Below are 20769 nucleotides of genomic sequence, written 5' to 3'. Positions count from 1 at the left end.
TGTCAGTGAATGGAGGTCTGATACATTGGGTTTTTACGGAGAGAGAAAAGGTTGTATGTCTGTGTTTAGAAGTCTGATACTTGCCAGTTCACATGACATCAATCATTGCCACTTGACCTTAACTCAAAGACTTGAGATTGAGCTTTATGTTTGTATTGAATTTTAGGGTTCATTGTTGGTAAGTTTGTCACTGGCATGAAAGGTACATCCAAATAAAGTTCTCTCTCTCTCTCTCTCTCCTGGAATCTCTCTCTCTCTCTCTCTTCTCTCTCTCTCTTCTCTGACTCTTGTACCATATATTCACTTGAAAGCGTGGAAATATAGTCCTAAGATAAACAAAATATTGTTAGTGATTCACACTCTTCTGGAGGAGTGTCTGAACCAAACTGTAAGGGGGTTCATATAAAAGATGGGGATTTCAAATGTGCTCATAAGCAGTTCAGTTAATTAGAGATTTTGCCAACTTCAGTGGGCTTGAAGGAATTAGGAGTTTTTGTATCTTTAACATTGCCTTAGGAATATGATTGTACTGAAATTTGTATTGGCTTGTAAATAACAGCAGCTATCAGTGCACCTCATGGTGTTATAACAGGCAATTTGAAAGTTCTTTGCAGGATGGGCCCCTAGCTGCACTTTTTCATTCCTTTTACTGTACCTCCGTTCATATTCTTTTCTTCTGTCTTACTTTCCACTCTCTCATAACAATTATATAATAGTGCAACTGTGAGGTTTTCCTCTTGTTACACCTTTAAAACCTTTTACTCTAAATTTCCTTAAAAAGCAGTGCTTGGTTGGCCTAGATTTTATATTCAGTTCCTATAATCTTGTATAGAAAGTTGTGTATATAATTACACTGTGTTATGTTATTTCAAAAGATTGAGTTTAGTACAGTATTATGTTTATTAAGGAAAGAATTTTACTCACTGCGACCAATGTAAAGAACTAAAATTTTTACATCAACATTGCACAGAATACAAAATTCAGAACAAAAGAACCAGTGGATCCAAGAGTTTTGCAAAAAATGTACGAACTTACCAGACAAGGGGTATCAACTGTGAAGATGATGCAAGCTGCGATTGCAGTGTTTGTGGAAGAAGAGCTGTTTCCCTTGGGTGAACCACCGCCTGCCATGTATCGACGATATAACCCAACTCCTTCTGATATTCAGAATGCCATGTACAAGGTGAGTTTTACTTTATTTCAGTTTTCTGAACTTATGAATTGTAATAACTTTCTGAATCCTTATAAAGGTTCAGAAATAAATGTTTAGCTATGTCATATTGCTTTCATAACACCTGTTATATTGGTATTATTTTTCATCACTTTATTGGCATTTTCTTTGTAAAATACATTTATTCATAATTTACTGTAATTATTGTAATTTTATATCCTTTTTGTGTATTTTTACTTGGCATAAAACTATTGCTACTGTATTGTAAATGTTAACTTATAATGTGAAAATTACCCATATTTTTCATAAAGACAGATGATATATTAAGTTTTTGCTTGAAAAGGTTCATATGATAAACATCAACCTATGTTATACAGATGCCACTTTCACGTATTTAGTAGTCAGACTTGTCAGCACATTCACCCTCTGGCTGACAGGTGAACCAGTGTCTAGATGTTGCAAGAAAAGTTGAGAGACGAGGGAAGTACACATTATCAGTGGGTTTTTATGAAATTTTTTTTTCTAACAAAAACTGCTCTGCCAATGACCTGAATCACAATTTAAGTGAGATGAACTGACTTGTAATATCCTGCTGGCTGTTGGTGGCACCGGAATCTCTTAAAGCTCCTGGAATAAAGTGAGTAAAGGATTCCATGGCTTTCATAACCAAGAGCAAATCGTGGAGCTGTCATAGGCTGATAGGAATCATGAGAAAAGTAGTATGATGACCTCTGTGTACCTACTAAGAGTTCAACCTGCTCTCTTTTCAAAGTTCTTAAGAAAACTGAATGATAACTGAATGACAACCGATAAACACACTCTCTCTCTCTCTCTCTCTCTCTCTCTCTCTCCTGTTAAGATAGTTACTTCAATTACATTGCCCAACATTTCTGACATGTTTCACCCTTCTGTCCATTATTCCTATTGGGGCTGACCTTGGACTTAAAGGGCATTGGGAATGTTACTGTTCATCTCAGTGACCTCAAAAACTATGGATTAGACACTAATATCTGTCATTTTTGACATTTTATTTTTCACCCCTTCTCACTCCCCCTTCCTATTGGGGCTGAACTTGGACTTAAAGGGCATCTGGAGTGTCAGCAGTCATCTCAGCAACCTTGAAAACTATGGATTAGACACTACTATTCTGTTGTTTTCAGTTATTTTTACATGTCACCCCCTTCTCACCCCCACCCCCTTTGGTGCTAGTGATGTCTTACCCCCCCAGTGTTCTTTTCTAGATAGTAAGTCATATGTATACCAAAATGAGGTATGATAAATTTGTAGAGTTTATTTAGTTACTAAGTCTATTGGCAGAACCAGCCCCGTTTTAGGGAAGCCCTTCCCTTCCTGACCCCCTTTGGTGCCCTTTGGTGCTAGTGATGTCTTGCCCACACAGTATTCTCTTCCAGACAGTAAATGATATGTACTGTATACCAAGTTTGTTTGAAATTGCTAAATGCATTTAAGAGTTATGCTGGAACACACACACACACACACACACACACACACACACTCTCACATCCATTTTTATGTATAGATTTAGATAAAAAGCATGGCAAAGGGTTCAGTGAAATTGTGTTAGTTCCAATAGTTTTAGTTTTTGCAATAAAGTCAGTTGCAAAAGAAAGACCTACTGATCTCCAGTTCATGGTATATATGATCTTGTTTGCAAGAGCATTGTCATGATCCAAGAATCGTTGCAGGTTCTTTCAAACTCTAGACAATAATGTTTCAACACTAGCAATTGAAATATGGGAAATGAATATTAAAAGAAACTCTCACAACACTACAACCTGTTTATTCACAACCTTATTTACAAAGAAAATGAAATGTTCCCCCTTTGCCCTCATTCAACATAACACTAAACAAAATAAATCTAAGCAGATACAGATAGGGGGAACAGGTTGCAAGGTAGAGCCATCTTAATACTTAAATGGTGAGTTGGTGAGTTCTTTCGTGGCTGGGGTTTCAGCTGAAGAGATGATGCTGTCATGATGACCTCAGGCTTGAAGATGTCACAGAAGGGCAGCTGGAAACTCAGCAGAGATGTTGCGGGTACAATGACCACGGGCTCGTAGACGTCACAAAAAGGGATGTCTTTAAGATGAGACAGCAAATGCTGTTTCTCCAAGAATCTGGAGATTGTGCAAATGGAGGGCAGGAAGGGCTGGAGACTTGTCCTTGCTACTGGCAGGAAGGGCATAGCAACTACTCCTCATCACAAGCAGGAAGGGCTGGCTGTATGTTCCCTTTCTTTCAGGCAGGACAAGATTTTCTTTGGTGACAAGATTTTATGGGTGAAGAGTAAGGGTCGTCTGAAGGGAATACTCCCGTCGGAACCTTGCTTTGTCCAACCTCTGTGTGCCCTCTGTCTCTGTCTGTCTACATCTCTGTCTTGGGAAGTCTCTTCTGGAAGCTTATATACCACTGTATGGGCAGAGCTAATGACAACAGACAATTGTCGTTCCCATATAAGGAGTTTTTTGATATTCTGCACAATGATTGGTTCCTAATAACCTCCCCTTTCCGGTCACACACAGAAGATTCCAGATAAAATTTTCTGATGCAGTGTGGATCGAATATTGCGCCATGTTACAAAGGCATGGCATGAGATACCACTTGGTGTCGTTTCCACAAGAAAGGGTTTTCATTGAATCACTAATTGTCCATGACGTGTTGACAACTGTAACAGACTGGTGAGCAAACACAGGAAGCAGTCACTTGGAAACGAGATATTTCTTTTTCAGTATATTTCATCATTATTGCCTATACCCATGACAAGCATGTACCTCACCTGATTTGTTTCAAAGGTGCAAATACTAGTAGGAAAAGTTTTCAATTTCATAACTGAGAAAGAAGCCTTAACATTGTTTTGAAAGTGTTAACATAATGTCCTCAATTGAATTGAAGACCACACTTTACATCTAGAAAGATCAAAGATGCTTGAGAGTGTAGACCAGTAGCTGTTAGTGATGGAGAGACATGCTTCTCTGGTACCTCATGAAAACGAGAAAATATGCAATAACTGGAATAAAGGCAATGAGTGGATTGATACCCCCACTGACTAAATCAGCCACATTTGTTCCACTTTGTGTGTTTGAGGTTAAAGAGTTGATCCCAGCAGTGTTTGAGGAGTTTCTACTGAAAATCTTTACCTCTGAGGCTGTACTTGATAATCTCCACATGTGAATTTTGAGTATCTGTGGAGCTTGCAAAATGGTTTTGATGCAGAGGTTTCTCCAAGTAGAGTCTTCCTTTGAAAATTAATTAAGTTCAGATTTTTGGATTTTTGTTTATTCGGTTTTTGCCATATCAGACTGAAGAGAGAAAAGGCAAAAGCGTCAGTTTGTTTCAAGGGTGCATCATCACATCTTGTCTTCCAGACTACTGGATCCAGTAGTGCTGAATAGTAAATATGAACTTTGTTGTTTGGTCTGGTTGCAAACAAATCTACTAGGGGAGAGGTCAGTAACTACCATAGGACTCGGCAAACCTCCAGATAAACAGAGAGCCTGATCTCTCCTGTTCTTTCTCTTGCCACATTGCTTCTCCTTGGCAAGAATCTTGGGGAAGAACATAGTTTTATTGTTATCTGCCCATTTAAAGATCCCAGTTGCTAACTGCCCTGATGTTTCTATGTGCCCTCCCTTTGTTTTTTCAAGCAAGACACTTTTACTGTGTCTTTTCTGTTGTGGTCTACCTTATTATTGACATGAAACCTGAATGCTTTGAGACCTGAGCGAATAGGTTGTAATTCTAAATAATTTATGTGGTGCTCCATCTCTGGTGAAGGAGGTAATAGAGGGGTTCTAACCTGAGTTTCTGTTATCTAACCACCAGTGGAGATCTCTCTGAACATTGTAAGGTAAGATGCAGTTGTCAGCTTTAAAGAGACTGCAGACCACTTCCTTTTAACAGTAAGTGTATTCTTCTGTCCTGAATTTACTGCAAGGAACTAACTCTTATGGAGACTTGGTAACTAATCAAGACTTGATGAACTTGGTTGAATGTTCCACTTCAGGGGAAAACTCATAAGAGTCTGCAGCTTCCGAATCCTGCCCTCGGACTGTCCAGCAAAGATGTCCATCCCAGATAAGTAAGTTCTCCCAGTTGGCTTGAAGACCTGGGCTCTAGCATAGCATAACAAAACAATCTGCTGCAGATGTTTCCAAAGTTCCTTTGGAGAAGAAGCCATCATTACTGCTTCCTGAAAACAGTGATGAACCAATTGAAAAGAGTATTCTCTTGGACTCTCTTAAAAAAAGATGTCCCAGATTGTGCAGTATATAATATACCGAGTAAGCAAAGAAATAAGAAAATGTTAAAAATCGCAAAAATAAAATTTAAAGCTCAAGATCTACCTTAAAAAATGAAAATGTTAGGTCAAAACAGAGAAATAAGACCATATATCCCAGAGTCACTACCGTGTCAGAATTGTAGTAAATATGGACATGCAAAGAAATATTGTAGAAATGAACCTGTGTTCATGCATTGTGGATCTGAAGAACATGCCACACAATGGAAGTGCAGTGAGCCAAAGTGTATAAAACTGTGGGCAAGACTGTCATACAAGGTCCAAAGAATGTATGTACTATATTTACAATATAGAATTAAAAAACTTACAAGAAAGAACTGGGATGTCTATTAAAGAAGCTAAATTAGAATTAAAAGTGAGAGGACTTCAAGATCTGTCTAAGAAACACATATTCTTTAATAACAAGAACCAATAATGAAACAAAAATGCATATATATAGAACTAATGGAGCACAGAAAAGTAAATCTCAAGAAGAAATTAATGCTTTAGAAATAAAAATGAAAATGGTAAAGAACAAAGAAACAGGTACAAATGAGATGGATAATATTTTATCCAATTTATTTGAAATATTAATGCAAATAGGAACACAGGAGGATGCTACTACAGAAGTAACAGAGGAGGGTCATGATGGACTGGGAATTAAAGATAAAAAAAGGCCTTTGGAGAGAAACCAACTATTATTAGAGAAACATTGATTAAACCAAAGATAAAGGATGTGAAGAAAGAACAAAAACAAAAACAAGCTAAGAATATACCTTTATCTCCTAAAATAATAGTAAAACCTATGAAGGCAGATGTCCAAAACACTGAAGAAGTGAAAGAGAACCATACCATAGGTAACAATGATTATGTCAAGGGAGAAGAGATTACTCCATTTCCAGGGTGTAATTGGTACAAGAACAAATGAAAAAAGAAGTGTACATGATAATATATGTGGACATAATGATTTTGTTGAATTATGCAATAATAACAAAAACATAATGAAAGATGGTTTAACAAGCATTACAAGAAATTTTATGAAATATAGGAACAAAGAAACAACTGATTTGAGCACCCATGAAAAAGGTTGTATGTGCATTGAGCACTTAATATATTATAAAGAAAAACAAATGAATATCATGAGTGAATTATTAGGAAAAAATCCAAGTTGATAGTACAAAAGTAAGAAAGCAAAACTTGACTGCTATAACAATATTTTCAATAACTTTATTATACAATGGAACGTAAATGGTCTACAGACCATATTACACCTAGGAGAAATACATTGACTACTAATAGAATATGAACCAATAATATTATGTTTACAACATGTCAACAAAACAATATCAACAATAGTTAAATATACCTTAGCATCAACATCACGAGAGGAAGAAGGAAATTTAGGTACAGCCATATATGTACAAAACAAAGTAGTTTACGACAAAGTACCTATAAACATTACTGACTTGCAAATATCAGTTATTAAAATCCAAATAAAAAACAATAATTATGTAATTTATAATTTTATATAAGTAACTTAACCAATAATTACATAGCTATTAGTTTCTTCTAACCAGCAGTTTAAAATTTTGAAATTGCAGGTCATGCTAGTTTGTTTTGGTTATGGCGACTTGCCCCGCCCACTTTCGGGTGTAAGAAGAGGTACAACATAGCAAAGAGCTTCAATTTGTTTCTGCTGGCTGTGGTAGAAGGACTGTGGTTGGCAGCAGCTTGAATTTTGAAATTTATACTTTTCTGGTTGTTTGCTCTATCTTCGATTGGTGAAGTATTTATTTTTGTAGCCTTTCGGCACAATTCAGATAGTGTTAGGCGAGTTTTGATCATTGGTTTACGACTTTTTGCCTGTTTTTGGGACTTTCACATTGTTTGTGTTCAGTTTAGGGGACAAACATGTTCAGTGGATTTACGTTGTGAGGAGTGTAGCGACTGGGATTTAAAGAAGTGGAAGACTTTAGATTCACATCTTAAGAAATTAGCTATTGCTAGGGAATCTAGAAAAGCTTTAGCTAGTCAGGATTAATCTGCTAAGTCGGATGCAATTGCACTTGTAATTTCTTCTGATCCCGTTCCATCTCCTCCACCTGTGCAACCCTCTCCTTTACCTGGCTCTCACATTTCCGATCTCAACACCATTGTCAGTCTGGAGTCGAAAAGTTGACACTCGCTTTGAGTTAATTGTGCAATTGATCGCTAAATTAGCATCATTGGTGGAAGTGTTAATGGATAAGAGTGAGTCAGAGGGCCCCATGGCACCCAGTAGTGGAGGAGGTGGCTGTTCAGCCTGCTGATTCTCCTATGCCAAGGTCCCTGACATACTCCCCAGCACCTGGGAGGAGTCAAACTGGTAGCCTAAGGGAGGTCGGTGGGGTCTACCCTGAGCAGTCGCCCCCTCGGTTCAGTCTGTTGATGAATCCCAGACTGCAACCAAAGGCCTTCAAGTGAGTGCTCACTGTATGTCCTCCAGCTCTGAAGATTTTAGTCCCAGGTGCTATGTGGACAAGTCACACCTGATGAAAAGGCGTGCAGTGGATTTCGAGATTTTTTCTCCTGTTCCTTGCCTTGTAAGAAGGGCAAGGATTCAGCACGCCCCTCGTGCAGTCACTGGGATAGCCTGGAGCAATTCTCTTCTGCTTCTTTAGACAACGGTTGTAAATTGGCGCCGAAGCTCCTTGTGGCGCATAGACATTCTTCGTTAAATAAAGGAGACCCTTCATCAGGAGTAGCGCACCCAGCACCTTCATCTCTTCAATCAGCACTCGAGCGGCCAACAACTAGCATTGAAGTGCCCAAGCTCCCATTTGCAGATGAGCAGCCACTGGCGTCCGTTCACCATCAGGTTTCGTCGCTGGCTCCCGTCTCTATGGTGCTCCCCAAGTGCCATTGTCGCCTGCTCCTCCACCGCTTCATTGTAGTGTCGTTTCTGACATTGTTCCTCCTTTAACTGACCCAATTCAGAGCAAACTGGATAATATTCTAAGTTTGCTTCAGAAGGCTCCTTCTACAGCTCATACAACAGTGGACTTATTGCTTTCTCCTGTTTCTTCTGAAGAAGAGGTTGTTCCAAATCAAGAGGCTTCTTTGTCGGCATACTCTGCATTGTTGAGGTTCCTGCTAGTGACTTTTCCAAGCTTCTTTTTGCCAGCTACTCCCTCCTCTCCTGGTTCGACTTTCTTTATGGAAGCCTCCTCAGTCAGTTCTTCGAGGTTACCAAAATTGGTTCTCTCCTCTTCAGTGAAGAAGGCACTGAATGAAGTAGAAGGGTGGTTTTCTGAGAAGAGGGAGCATGGTAAAGCAGTTTTTTGTTTCCCGCCTTTCAAGTTGTCCAGACCGAGTTTAGATTTTATGCAGCCAGAGAAGCGCCTTCCCTGGGAGTCTCTGCCTCCTCTCAGGGAGACTTCTCTGGCCTTATCGACTCAGCTAGGAGATCAGCTTTCTCCTCAGCCAAATTTTGTTTTTCAGCTTCAGAACTAGCACACCTTTTCAAGAATATTTTTAAGGTTTTCGAAGTGATGAGCTTCCTAGACTGGGCGGTGGGCACACTAGCGCACAGGCTTAGAGACTGCTCCTTGTTACCTCAAGAAATTTCTTTGGATCTTTTAGGAGTACTTTCCTGTATTGACAGGGGCGTTCGCAATAGTACGCAGGAGTTAGCTAGTCTTTATGCCATGGGTGTGCTTAAGAAAAGAGAGCTTTGGTGTTCTTTTACTTCGAAAGGCATCACTCCGTCTCAGAGATCGGCCCTCCTCGTCTCCCCCTTGGACAAAACGCATCTTTTTCCCCAGGCTACAGTACTGGACATTGCCTCTGACCTGCAGAAAAAGAACACTCAGGACCTGCTCTCCCAATCTGCGAGATGCCCCAAGGATTCTTTGACTCTTCCTCCCAGATCTTCGTCTCCACTGCAGCCTACTCCCTTTTGGAGCTCCCGTTCTAGAACACATACTAGAACAAGAGCATATACCTGTTTCCCTCAGCGTTCCATCAAGAAGTCTTTCTCCAAGAAATGAAGTCATAGTCCTCCATACTCAGGTAGGAGCGCGGCTCCTCCGCTTTTGGGAACGGTGGGAACAAAAGGGAGCGGAACCCTGGATAGTGTCTGTCCTGAAGGAGGGCTACACTATCCCCTTTTTGAACAAACTTCCCCTAGTCTGCAAGCCTGTCAAATTGACAGCTTGCTCTCTAGGCTCAGAGAGATTTGTTGCTCTCTTGCTAGAGGTTGAGTCTCTTGTTCAGAAAGAGACTATAGAGGTAGTAGAGGACATTCGTTCTCCAGGATTTTACAACCATCTTTTTGTAGTGCCCAAGTCACCGGGGGGCTAGAGACCCAGTTTGGACATAAGTGCTTTAAATGTCTTTGTCAAAAAGACAACATTCAAGATGGAAACAAACTAATCAGTCCTTGCATCCATTCGCAATGGAGAATGAATGGCGTCCATCGACATTGCAGGATGTGTACTTTCATATTCCAGTGCATCCGATGTTGAGAAAGTATCTCAGGTTTGTGTTTCAGGGCAAGGTGTTCCAATTTCAGGCTCTGTGCTTTGGTCTCTCGACGGGTCCGAAAGTGTTTACCAGGGTATTGGCTCCCATAGTGAAATGGCTTCATTTGATGGGGATAAAGATCTCCCTATATCTAGGCGACTGGTTACTATGTTCCCTCTCGAAAGCTCAATGTACGGAGGACATTCACACAACTCTTCTCTTGGCTCAAGAATTGGGTCTTCTCATCAATCGGGACAAGTCTGTCCTGACGCCTTCTCAGGAGATTCCTTATTTAGGAATGACGATCAACTCTCGGGATTTTCAGGTTTTTCCAGTCCTGAAGAGAATAGACAAATGTCCCCAGACAGTGGAAGAATTTCTGGAACTAAACTTTTGTTCGGCCAATCAATGGATAAGTCTTCTAGGCACCCTCTCGTCCATGGAGCAATTCGTCACTCTAGGAAGACTTCACTTGAGATCTCTCCAATTCTTCCTCAGAATCAGCTGGAAGAGGAAAAAGTTTCCGGACTCATTTGTACTCCCAATAACGGTGGAAATCAAGGAGGACCTTCGTTGATGGAATTCCAGGAAGATGCTGTCAGAAGGGAAATCTCTTCAACCTCTGAACCCCAGCCTAGAGTTCTTTTCAGATGTGTTGAACCTAGATTGGAGAGCTCTTTTGGGGTTAAAAGAAGTGTTAGGTACCTGGTCTTGGGAATACCAAAACTGGCACATCAACGTAAAAGAGTTACAGGCAGTATTTCTGGGCCTACAGTGCTTCACTTCAGAAGTTCGCAGGAAGACAGTAGCAGTGCATTCAAACAGCACGATGGCACAGATTTTGAAGTTTATAAATATGCACCCTTTAACCCTTAAGGGACAGCATAATTTATTAATGTGCAGCACCCCAGACCAGGGAAACTTTGAGGTCAGCAAAATAAAAAAAAAATCACATCAATGGAAAGAGAATGACATGTACATTTACACTGTATAAATAAAAAAATTGTAAAAAATTTTCCCTACCTTTCACGAGTAGTTGAAAATGACTATTTACAACCCCTTGTGGGGCCTCATTTACAAGACAATCGTAAATTTTACCAACTTATATATGTTTTTTCTAATAAATAAATTTAGTGTATTTTGTAAAATTATTATTACTGCTCACACAATATCAAAACAGATAAGAAATGAAAGCAGTAACAAATTTTTTGCTTATTTGTTGAAAAATATTCACGTAAATTTACGAGAAGGAAGATTCAGTAACTTTTTTTTTTTACTTTTACATGCTTTTTCTAATATTTCTTTGCAATTTTCTTTGTGAAATTACATTTACAACTGACATACTATCGTAAAAGACAAAAACAAAAACAACAGCAACCCTTCTTATATTTACAAGCAAATTTACAAAAAGACTCGTGTGTGAGAGAGATGCAGTACTTTCCCCCTTGAAGTCACAAGCATTACTGATACTGGCCTAACTCTCATGTCTGTATAAAAGTTGCCATTAGTGAATTTATAGCATATAGAAGTATTGGCACCTCTGTTTCGAATCATTATTACCATAACAGTGATGCGTAATTCTGTTTCACACTGAGTGACAGTCAATCCGTCCACTTCCCGAAACCTGTTTTACTTCACACTGAGGCCCAATCCGTCCCTTAAGGGTTAATTTACTAAATTGAAAGCAGCACTGAAATCTAATTGAATTTCTTTACACAAAAATCCATTATCAAGGGTCTTGCAAATTACATGTCAAACCTAAAAGAGCATCGTAGGTACCTAACTTCCTCCTGTATGCATATTGACTATCAGCTAACAATCCTGTAGATTCCACATACTTGTATAGTGGCTTAAAAATAAGTTTCCTGCAAATTTTGAGAGTTCTGGGAGGATAGAAATCAGCCTTTAATTACTGCAGTCTGCAAATATGCCACTCTTTGCAAAAGGCACTGTACAGTATCAGCTTCTGCTCATCCACAAAGATACTACATCTCCCTAAAAATCTATTGACTCTGCTAATCATGGGAGACAACACACTAGATTTCTTACCTTTTTATAAAAACAAAGGTAAGAAACCATCAAGATCTCTTCCACTTCAGCTATGAAGATTATCAAGAATTTTCCGAACATCACTAGAGCAAAATGCAAATTTTGTAAGAATAGGTTTAGGATGACAGGTTCCAGGGAGAGAGTCATCCTCAGCTGACTGCTTAGCTTCAAAAGCTTTATGAAGCAGTTCAGCTTCTTTCTTAGGGTTAGTAACAATCTACCATCATCTGTTAGTAATGGTGGCATGGAAGACAAGCCAGACTCAAAGATAGATGATGCCAATTTGGTCCACCACAGATGAGGCTGAGTAATTCCTTCAAGTTTCTGTTTTGTAAGAAATTATTATAATTTCTCTCTACCATATGGCAAATTCTATCTGCAGCATGGCGAGCTTCAGCAAAAATGGTGTAATTTTCATATGAACGATTTAGTCTCCATGTGTTTAATTTTGTCTGTTTGTCATAGTAAGCTCATTTACATGTATCATCAAACCAAGGCTGGTCATTTGTCCTGAATTTGATGATCTTTCTCGGGACATACCTTTCTAAAATAACCATCAGTGTTTCATTTAACTTCTTGGGATCTGGATCTGATATTGCATATGAAATAAGGAGTGCATGACATGCTTCAGTAATACTATCACAAATGCTCTAGATTTCAGCCAGACCATTTTTCCAGTGATGGCATTAGAATATACTTATTGACAGATATGTTCATCTCACTGGCACAATGTTCGGAAGTGCCTATATAGTACTCGTAGACCTTGGGCTTGACAACAATTGGAGTATTGTGATGATGAGTTTAGTATATGTGTGGGTTCCTCAGTTAGCAGGTAAACAGCAAATATGTAAACATTGTAGAACTTACTGAAAATCTTAAAACAAGGAACTTTTGGCAACTGCAATCCAAGTTTTTCTGATAAATAGGTCGTCTGGAATAAGTGTATACAGCCGTACTTTGCTCATGTGGGATGTTATGATGATAAATAAAGTCAGGGCCATCAAACCCTGAGATTAACAGCTCAACCTTTGATGTATAGTTAAATCCCTTTGATCTTAAGGTCAGAGGGCTAATGTACATTATGATGGGGCCTTTTGGCATTGGTGTGATCCCCACATATGATTAATATTTTAGTGAATTTAATAGGTTTTTATTTATGAATTGTAGAAGATGTTCAAAAGAGTTTGGATTTTTATGTTAATGGGTTTTTTTGTACAGTATATTAATTTAATTTTCATGTCATTAGGACTCTGGACACGTGGGTGCCTTATAGTGAACACCTGAGTTTACCTATCCATCCACTACTTCTATTGATAACTATGCATTCACTCATGATAATACTGCATTGTGTTGAAAATTGGTGTTAAAGGTTGCATAGATTTATTTTTGAATTTTACTGAAATCTTGGTTCTTCAGTATTCATTCATTTATTTTACTGTAAAGTAGTTTAAACTGAATGTTTAGTTGCATTTCTAGATTCATAGGGCTGGCCTGTGGATTTGTTCTTGAATGAGATATGAACAGTGAAGCAGGACTAACTTGAAGTTGGGATGAGATCAAAGGAGCCAGATGAAGAGCAAAAGGCTGAAAGCAATGCTGCTGGACTGAATGGAATCTAGTGTTTAAACTTCTGTTAGTAGGTAGCCTCCTTAGGTACAAAAGTGTTTAATTTGACAAAATCATATGATCAAGCTAAAGGTAACATTTTATGATTTTTTATAAATACTTGTCTTTATGGTATTGTTTTCAAATGGTTTGCTGTATTACCATCAGGTCAAACACTCTTTTACCTTTGTCACAGAGTTGTTAATAATTTGTTAACCAGTCATAACTTCATTATTAAAAGATTTTAAAAGCACTTCCTTGGTTACTGGTTAGATGTCTTGTAAATGAATTTAAAAATACTTGCACTTAATAATCCTAAATAGTTAGTCATCCTAAACTAACAGTCTTAAACCTAATTAAACTTCAACATTGTTAAGGGTTACCACAGACCTGACAAAAACTATAAAAATGATTTAAGATGAAGATGAAATGGAAGTGCTGCCAATAGCATAAGTTGATCTTGGAATACTGGCAATGTTGACTGTAGGAAGTCCCATGGAAAAGTGAGGCTGAAGAAGGTAGTATTAGTAAACAGGGAAGTAAGTTGTGGGTGTTTCCTGGATCTTGACTAATACAAGTTTGTTAAGTCTGGGATTTCCTCATCCAAGGATGGAAGAAAATGTGTGATTAAACAAAATAATTTATAGCAAAACTATAATGTGCATATTTTAGTATTTTTATATTTCAAAATGGATGTGTGGAGGAGTACAGTACATGAAACTTGTTCTGAATCTGTAATTCTTATGCTTGTGTAACTCTTAAACAGGTAAAGCAGGAAATGCGTCTTGAAGGCAAGAGTATTTTACAGTATCGATGTGCAGCACTAGTTAGAGAAATAACAGAATTAGTGGTCCAGACAGACAGTGAAGATTATCTTAACCAGTTAGAAGAACAGTTGCGAAACATCTACAATGCTGTTCGAAACTCACTGCCTATTCAGCAAGTGCAGTTTAGGTAGGTAAACTAAAATCCATGTCTTTTACAACTGAAATGTAATAGGTATATCATATTTTGATTTTGTATAGTACAATATATTTTGTTGTAAATAGACACATGGAGTTTAGTTCTTGTTGATTTGTTATGAACATTTAACTAGCCAGGGGGGTGCAAAGAACTCACAAACAAAAACTGTAGGTCTTGGAGTGAAACAAGCTCACTGAGTGTCAGATCAGTTATTGGAAGAAGTGTGGAAATATATGCTGTGTTCTGAAGATGGTTTGTATGGAGGAATAGACAAAGAAGTTTTAAAGGTGACACAAACTCATAAACTCTGCTGGAGTGGAAGAATACAAGGCAAAAATAAATTTTGCATGTTGTTCCAGTTCAAAATATAGATGATGTGATGAGAGTGGGAGGAATAAGTGAAAGGCCAATGTAGATTTAAATACTGAGAAAAGTGTGATGCATCTATTCTCATCATATATAACCAGGGAGACTGGAAAAAAAACAAGAAATTTTGAAAGAGTATCTGATGCCGTGATTACAGTGTTTTTATAAAAAAAAGTTTGTACACAGGACCATCAATCATCAATAACCTTTAACTGTTCAGAATGCATCCAGGAACATGGAGTAAGACATTTCAGAGAAAGGTCCCATGGCACATGCCAGGCCAACATCCTGATCCATGAAGTGACACTCTTCTCATTTTTCATTTCCAGCTTCCTTGTAAAGAGGGAGGGGATAGGAATAGGGCACTAGAAATTATGATGATTAGGTTTGTATAAAAACTTTTTATAATAAAAACATAGTTTGTAAAAGCAAACCCATAAATCATAAAAAGCCTGAATGACAATTTAGAAGAGGAAAATCAGGAGAGCCATGATAAGGACATAACTGCCAGAAGTCCAGTCCAGGTGGTAATAAAGTTCTAGATAAGTGGGGTTCTGTGATTAATGGATTTACACTGGAAGATTCTTCCAGATAGTAAATGCTTCTGTAAGGAATGGATCTGGAATGGAAGATAAACCCAAGAGAGAATATGCATTAAGCACAAGAGGCATAATGACTGGAATTCCTTGAAATATATGCCTCAAGTATGCCAGATAAATGAGGGATAAAATAATTACAAGGAGGAATATGAATGATCAAACCCCCTCCCCACAGAAAGTACATAGGTTGTCCTAATAAATACAATATAGGAGTCCTATGAATGAAATTATGGAAATAAAACTTAGCAAAGGGGTTGGGGTTGTGGCATTTTGCTTAAAGGTGCTAGCCTGAATGTAGCGAGTCCTTTCTAGTTCCTAGATATTGTAGTATTTAGTAAGAAATGTTTTTTTAGACATTATTTCTAGAGAATACTTCTTCAGTGTGAAAAAAGGTACACAACTTTAGGCTTGAAGATAACCCAATTTTTAAAATTTTCTCCCATTAGCGTGCAAAAACAGATGAGATTCCACAAGTTGGAGAAATTGGAAAGCCCTCATAGGACACAGAAGACTGCCCTCTTATGCAGAAGCCAAGGTAGAAATAGCCTAGGCTACAAACAAGGGAGCAAATGTGAGACTAGTAGAGGACCCTTGGGTTGAGATCAAGACTTCGCTTGGAAGGGCATGGAGTTCAACTGACACACCTAGAAGAAACCTAGGATATCAGGAGCATGATCTTGGGAGTCAAGTCTAAAAGAGATTAATGAGGAGTTATAATATGACTATGCATCACTGAAGCCAAGCCCCAACTTGGAAATTTCACCACAACTTGCAAAATGGATTTACTAAAGTAATGGAAAAGGCCAGAAATGTTCATTTCATTCCCGAAGCTGAAGGGACACTGGATAAACAGCGAAGACAAGGCTTGATAGTCCTCAGCTATACAAAGTTCACTTGGATAAGAAGAGTGGTTTCGCAGTGACGAGACCCCTGCTTTTTGCACCAAGCTGTGAATCTACTGGAGGGCCTGCAGATGTTGGTAATGGCATCTGCAACTACTGTGCATCTGAAAAGCCTCTCTCTTTGAGATTGCTTGATAACTGCTACCTGGGAATTTGAAGTAATTACATTATTGTATTTGGGAAATCTAAATGTTTTTATAACAGAAGAGGTAACTGGCTATATTAACAAAGACACTGACAGCTGTGTGAATAAGTGCTCAATCTTCATTTCTTAGGACCCCAGTTTAAATTCATTTCTGAGCATCTTTTTGGAGGATAGTTACAGACGAAGATGAAATTTAGGGAGTTGGAACTGCTTCATAAGACACTTCCAATCAAGAAGACTTAGGATAATCCATGACAAGTCCAAGAAAGTCTGGAAACCAATCCTACTGAGGCCAAAAGGGAGTGATGAGGTTCATTTAATAGTTTGCTGAGGCCCAAAACTTAATCGGCACTTCTATCAGCAGATTGGATGGAGGAAAAGTGTCAGTGTACTCCCAGGCTTAAAGGATGGCATCTACTGCCCAAGTTCCTGGATTTAGCTGCAGAGAATTGTACAGTGGAAGTCTGTCATTCACTAATGTGGTAGACTGATACGACAAAGGATCACCCATATCTGCTACAGGGCCATGCTGACATATGCATGAGCAGGCCACTCTGATGGAAGTACTTGATGTGCCCTGCTGAGAGCATTTACCACAAAGTTGTGACTTTCAGAACAAACTGAGGCATGATAGCAGTGTTATTCTTTTTGGCCCAAAGGAAGATCTTCATTGCCAGCACACAGTGTTTTTGACCATGTAGATAAACAGTGATGGTGTTTGTGTTGTCAGCCATGACCCCAGCACAACCTGACAAGTTGGTCACAAATACATGGAGACATACAATCCCTTGAGGTTGTAAGAGGTTGATATACATGTGACTTTCCTCCTGGACCTGACACACTACTCGAGACTCGGGTGGTTAAGCTTCCCATCCTAAGGCTGAGGTATCTGAAATTTAAGAAGATACTGGTCTGGAGGCACTTGAACTTCCCACAGCAGATTCTGATGATTCATTTGCCAACAAAGCTGCAGAAGGTTACAACAAACATTTTATCAATGTTAACTACTTGCTATTTCAAAATTCATCTCCATCCATGTGCCCCTGCATCCCGTGTTCCATTTATGTTTTCCCAACCCATAGCTGTACAGTACAACTATATATTTACCATGCTTTTTGTTTCACCTATCATTTAAGAAAAAGCCATTTGGGTGAGCCCTGTAAGTCTAAAAATGCAAGTATGTGGCCTTGATGAACTACACTATATTAATAATTTTAACAATGATGAAATGTGTCATGCACCAGGCACCAACAGTACTAACAGTATACCTAGCATGGCACACTGTAGGCAGTAATAAAAGTGCTTTGCAGCATCTATTTGGCTTCCAGATGAATTGTTTTCTTCCATTTACTTCCCTTATTTTTAGGTGAGCCTTATGAGTGTGTACAAATGTGATTCACTTGACCTGTACAACTAAATAATAATAAAAATACTAATAATGATAATAATATCATAACTGTTTGGGTATGCCATATTCTTTTTTCTGTGTGCTTGTTATTTTCAGATCTGAGCAGGAAGAAGAAAGAAACAAGCTGGTTTATATGGAACCAACCATATCAGTTCATACTGATGATGAGAATAAACCAAAGAGAGGAAGACGACGAAAGCACAGTGACCCACAGGCAGAACTGAATGCTGCAACTTACCATCTAACATTGGAAAATCAGCAACTTCATCGTGAGAAAACTTACCAACTCAAACAAGACTCAGTGCGAATGGAAAAGTCATGCAATGCAGTAAGTTACCTATTGCTTATTTATTTAGAGTTGTATGACCGTTCATAGTTTCATGTTCAGTTTCTTGTTCAGTTAAACTAAGTGTCCAGCTTTCAGTAACTGAAAAAGATTCTGATCTGATTTTGGTTTTATTTCAGGAACAGTCAATAGCTCTTGAAGGCGTTCTAGAAAATCAACAGGTCCATGAAATTATCCAGCAAGAAGATGGTACAATAACAGAAGTGTACTACTATCAGCCGATTGAGCAGTATGATCAGTATGTAGAAGGGGAAACTATAGAAACAGAACCTTATCACAATGCTACTATTATTGTTCCACAGAACATCAAAGTTGAACCCCCAAGTATTGAGCATTATAAATAACACCATTTTATATTCAGTATTCTTCAGATCCTGAAATAGGTGTAGCATTGCGTCTAGTTGTGCATCCTCATTTATTACTGGAGGCATATTCCATAAGTTTGTAAGAAATTACAAATTTTGTAAGTTATATTGTGTAACATAGGTCATATTCCCATATTTTTGTACATTTTTTCATGATAGATTCCAAATTTGTATATAATTTTATCACCACTTTTGGGTTTAGTAATTTATTTAACTGTACAGTGTAACCTTATTAATTCAGAAATCATAAAAACTGTATGAATTTCTGAATAATCTGGACAGAATCTGAATGTGTGATATGGATTTTGACTGGTCTAGGTAACAGTTATAAGGTAGTGAAAATGGAAAAGTTGCAGGAAAATGATGTACACAACAGTAGAGTAAAAGATTAAAGTGCATTAAAAGGCATTTTAGAATAATGGCTAATATGACAAAATAGGATGAAAGGCATTTACAGTAGAGTACTTAACAGATAGAGTAACAACAGCTGCAAGTGTGCATGGTGGTACTGGAAAGTAAATGTTAAAGTTAAATGAATACAATTTAAAATGACTTGTAAAATAAGTAAATTTCAAAAATAATAGAGTACAATACACAGTAACATGTAAAATAAGTTAAAAATTCTTTTGGAATAGTGTAATTTTTTATATGTTGAAGAAAAGCAATACAAACATTAAAAATATAATATTTTCCTATGTTGAATGTTCTCATCATCACCTCACCATCATATAGATGACTTTATATGACATAGTAGTTTATTAATCCAGTTTGGATAGGACATATATTTTACAAATCTGTTAATTGTCTATGTTAGGTTTTCTCATTTAATTTGTATGTGAAATGAGATTTCTTCAGTCTCCTTTGTCCCGTGGATGCTTTACCTGAACTCTTATTAGGTGTGGGTCTTCTTTAATCCCTTTTTCCTTTGATTTCCCTGGTGTCCTCTTACAGGTTTGCATCTTGCTACTTCTATACATGCTACTTTTCTGACTGACAGTTTTTCATTCCTTCCCATCACAGGTCCGTACCATCTTGAGATATCATTCTATTTTCTAGCCTTGGACCCTTAATCTTTCTGCCAGTTTTCCCATAGTTTTTCAAATTCTTAATTTTCTTTGTTAGGTTTGTGGTCTTAATCTCTACTGCCAGCAATGGGATATTTTTATGTACCAGTAATCTAACATCTCCATTTCATCAAGGCTGCAGGTACCCTTTTCCCATACTGCCTGCCCATTCCATGCACCATAGTCCAGTGTGTCTTTTCCATAGCAACCACATGGTCACATTTATGATTATAATTTTTCTAGTCAGTATAAACTGTTCTCCTAACATTGATTTTCTGTACCCTCCTCTCGATTCTGGTGTTCCACCTTTGAATATTTCCACATCTCCCTAAAACTCTGCTGTTAACATGTGATGAGTCTTTCTGGTACCCCTTACCTAAGTAATGCCCACTAGATTTCTTAGTCATGATGCTCAGTCAAATGCCTTTTCAAGTCTCTCAGATATGTCATATAATATCTTCTTTGCATGGTTCTTTTTCCTGTAGTTACCTCAGAACAGTGACTGCTTCTGCTGTTGACCTCATGGCTTGAAGTCAAACTGACACTTATTACATATTGTGAGCTTCTTTTCCCATTCTTCTGGTCTAATCGTCCTTTATTAGGTTTTCAGAAGTAGCCTACCAACCTTTCAGATCTACAGGGTTCTGTCTTTCTGATGAACAAAGGTTCACCATTTTAACCTATACTTGAACCGTCAAAATTTCCACAGTAATTCAAATCCATATAATCTAGTCTAGTCCAAACTAATTGCATTGCACACTTAATAATCAGTTTAAGAGAATATGTGCAAAATGCATATCTAAAAGGGTAGCTTTGTCAAAAACCCACTATAATAAAAGCTGATAAGTAAATAAGTCTGTGATAGTTGAGGCATTGCTCAAAGCTTATGGAGGACTGGCTCTCCCATTGCTTGTATTGAATTGCTTCTTATCATGCATGATCTTGGAAGCTTTTCCATTTAGGTCGTCTTGAAGACCCTTTTTACC

General features: G+C 38.0%; 1 protein-coding gene across 1 annotated transcript in view; it reads left to right on the top strand.

The window, feature by feature from the left end:
* The window catches only part of LOC136856671 (calcium-responsive transcription factor-like), a 47981-nt gene extending 27933 nt beyond the window's left edge, over nucleotides 1-20048 (top strand). The window contains exons 7-10 of the mRNA XM_067134730.1: nucleotides 971-1183; nucleotides 14392-14579; nucleotides 18105-18336; nucleotides 18474-20048. Coding sequence (XP_066990831.1) covers nucleotides 971-1183; nucleotides 14392-14579; nucleotides 18105-18336; nucleotides 18474-18698 — 858 coding nt within the window. The 3' untranslated portion in view covers nucleotides 18699-20048. The remainder of the gene's footprint in view (nucleotides 1-970; nucleotides 1184-14391; nucleotides 14580-18104; nucleotides 18337-18473) is intronic.
* Nucleotides 20049-20769: the final 721 nt, after the last annotated feature.

The sequence above is a fragment of the Macrobrachium rosenbergii genome, chromosome 36 (genome assembly GCF_040412425.1).
Source record: "Macrobrachium rosenbergii isolate ZJJX-2024 chromosome 36, ASM4041242v1, whole genome shotgun sequence".
Lineage (NCBI taxonomy): Eukaryota > Metazoa > Arthropoda > Malacostraca > Decapoda > Palaemonidae > Macrobrachium > Macrobrachium rosenbergii.
This window is presented reverse-complemented; position numbering and strand designations above follow the sequence as displayed.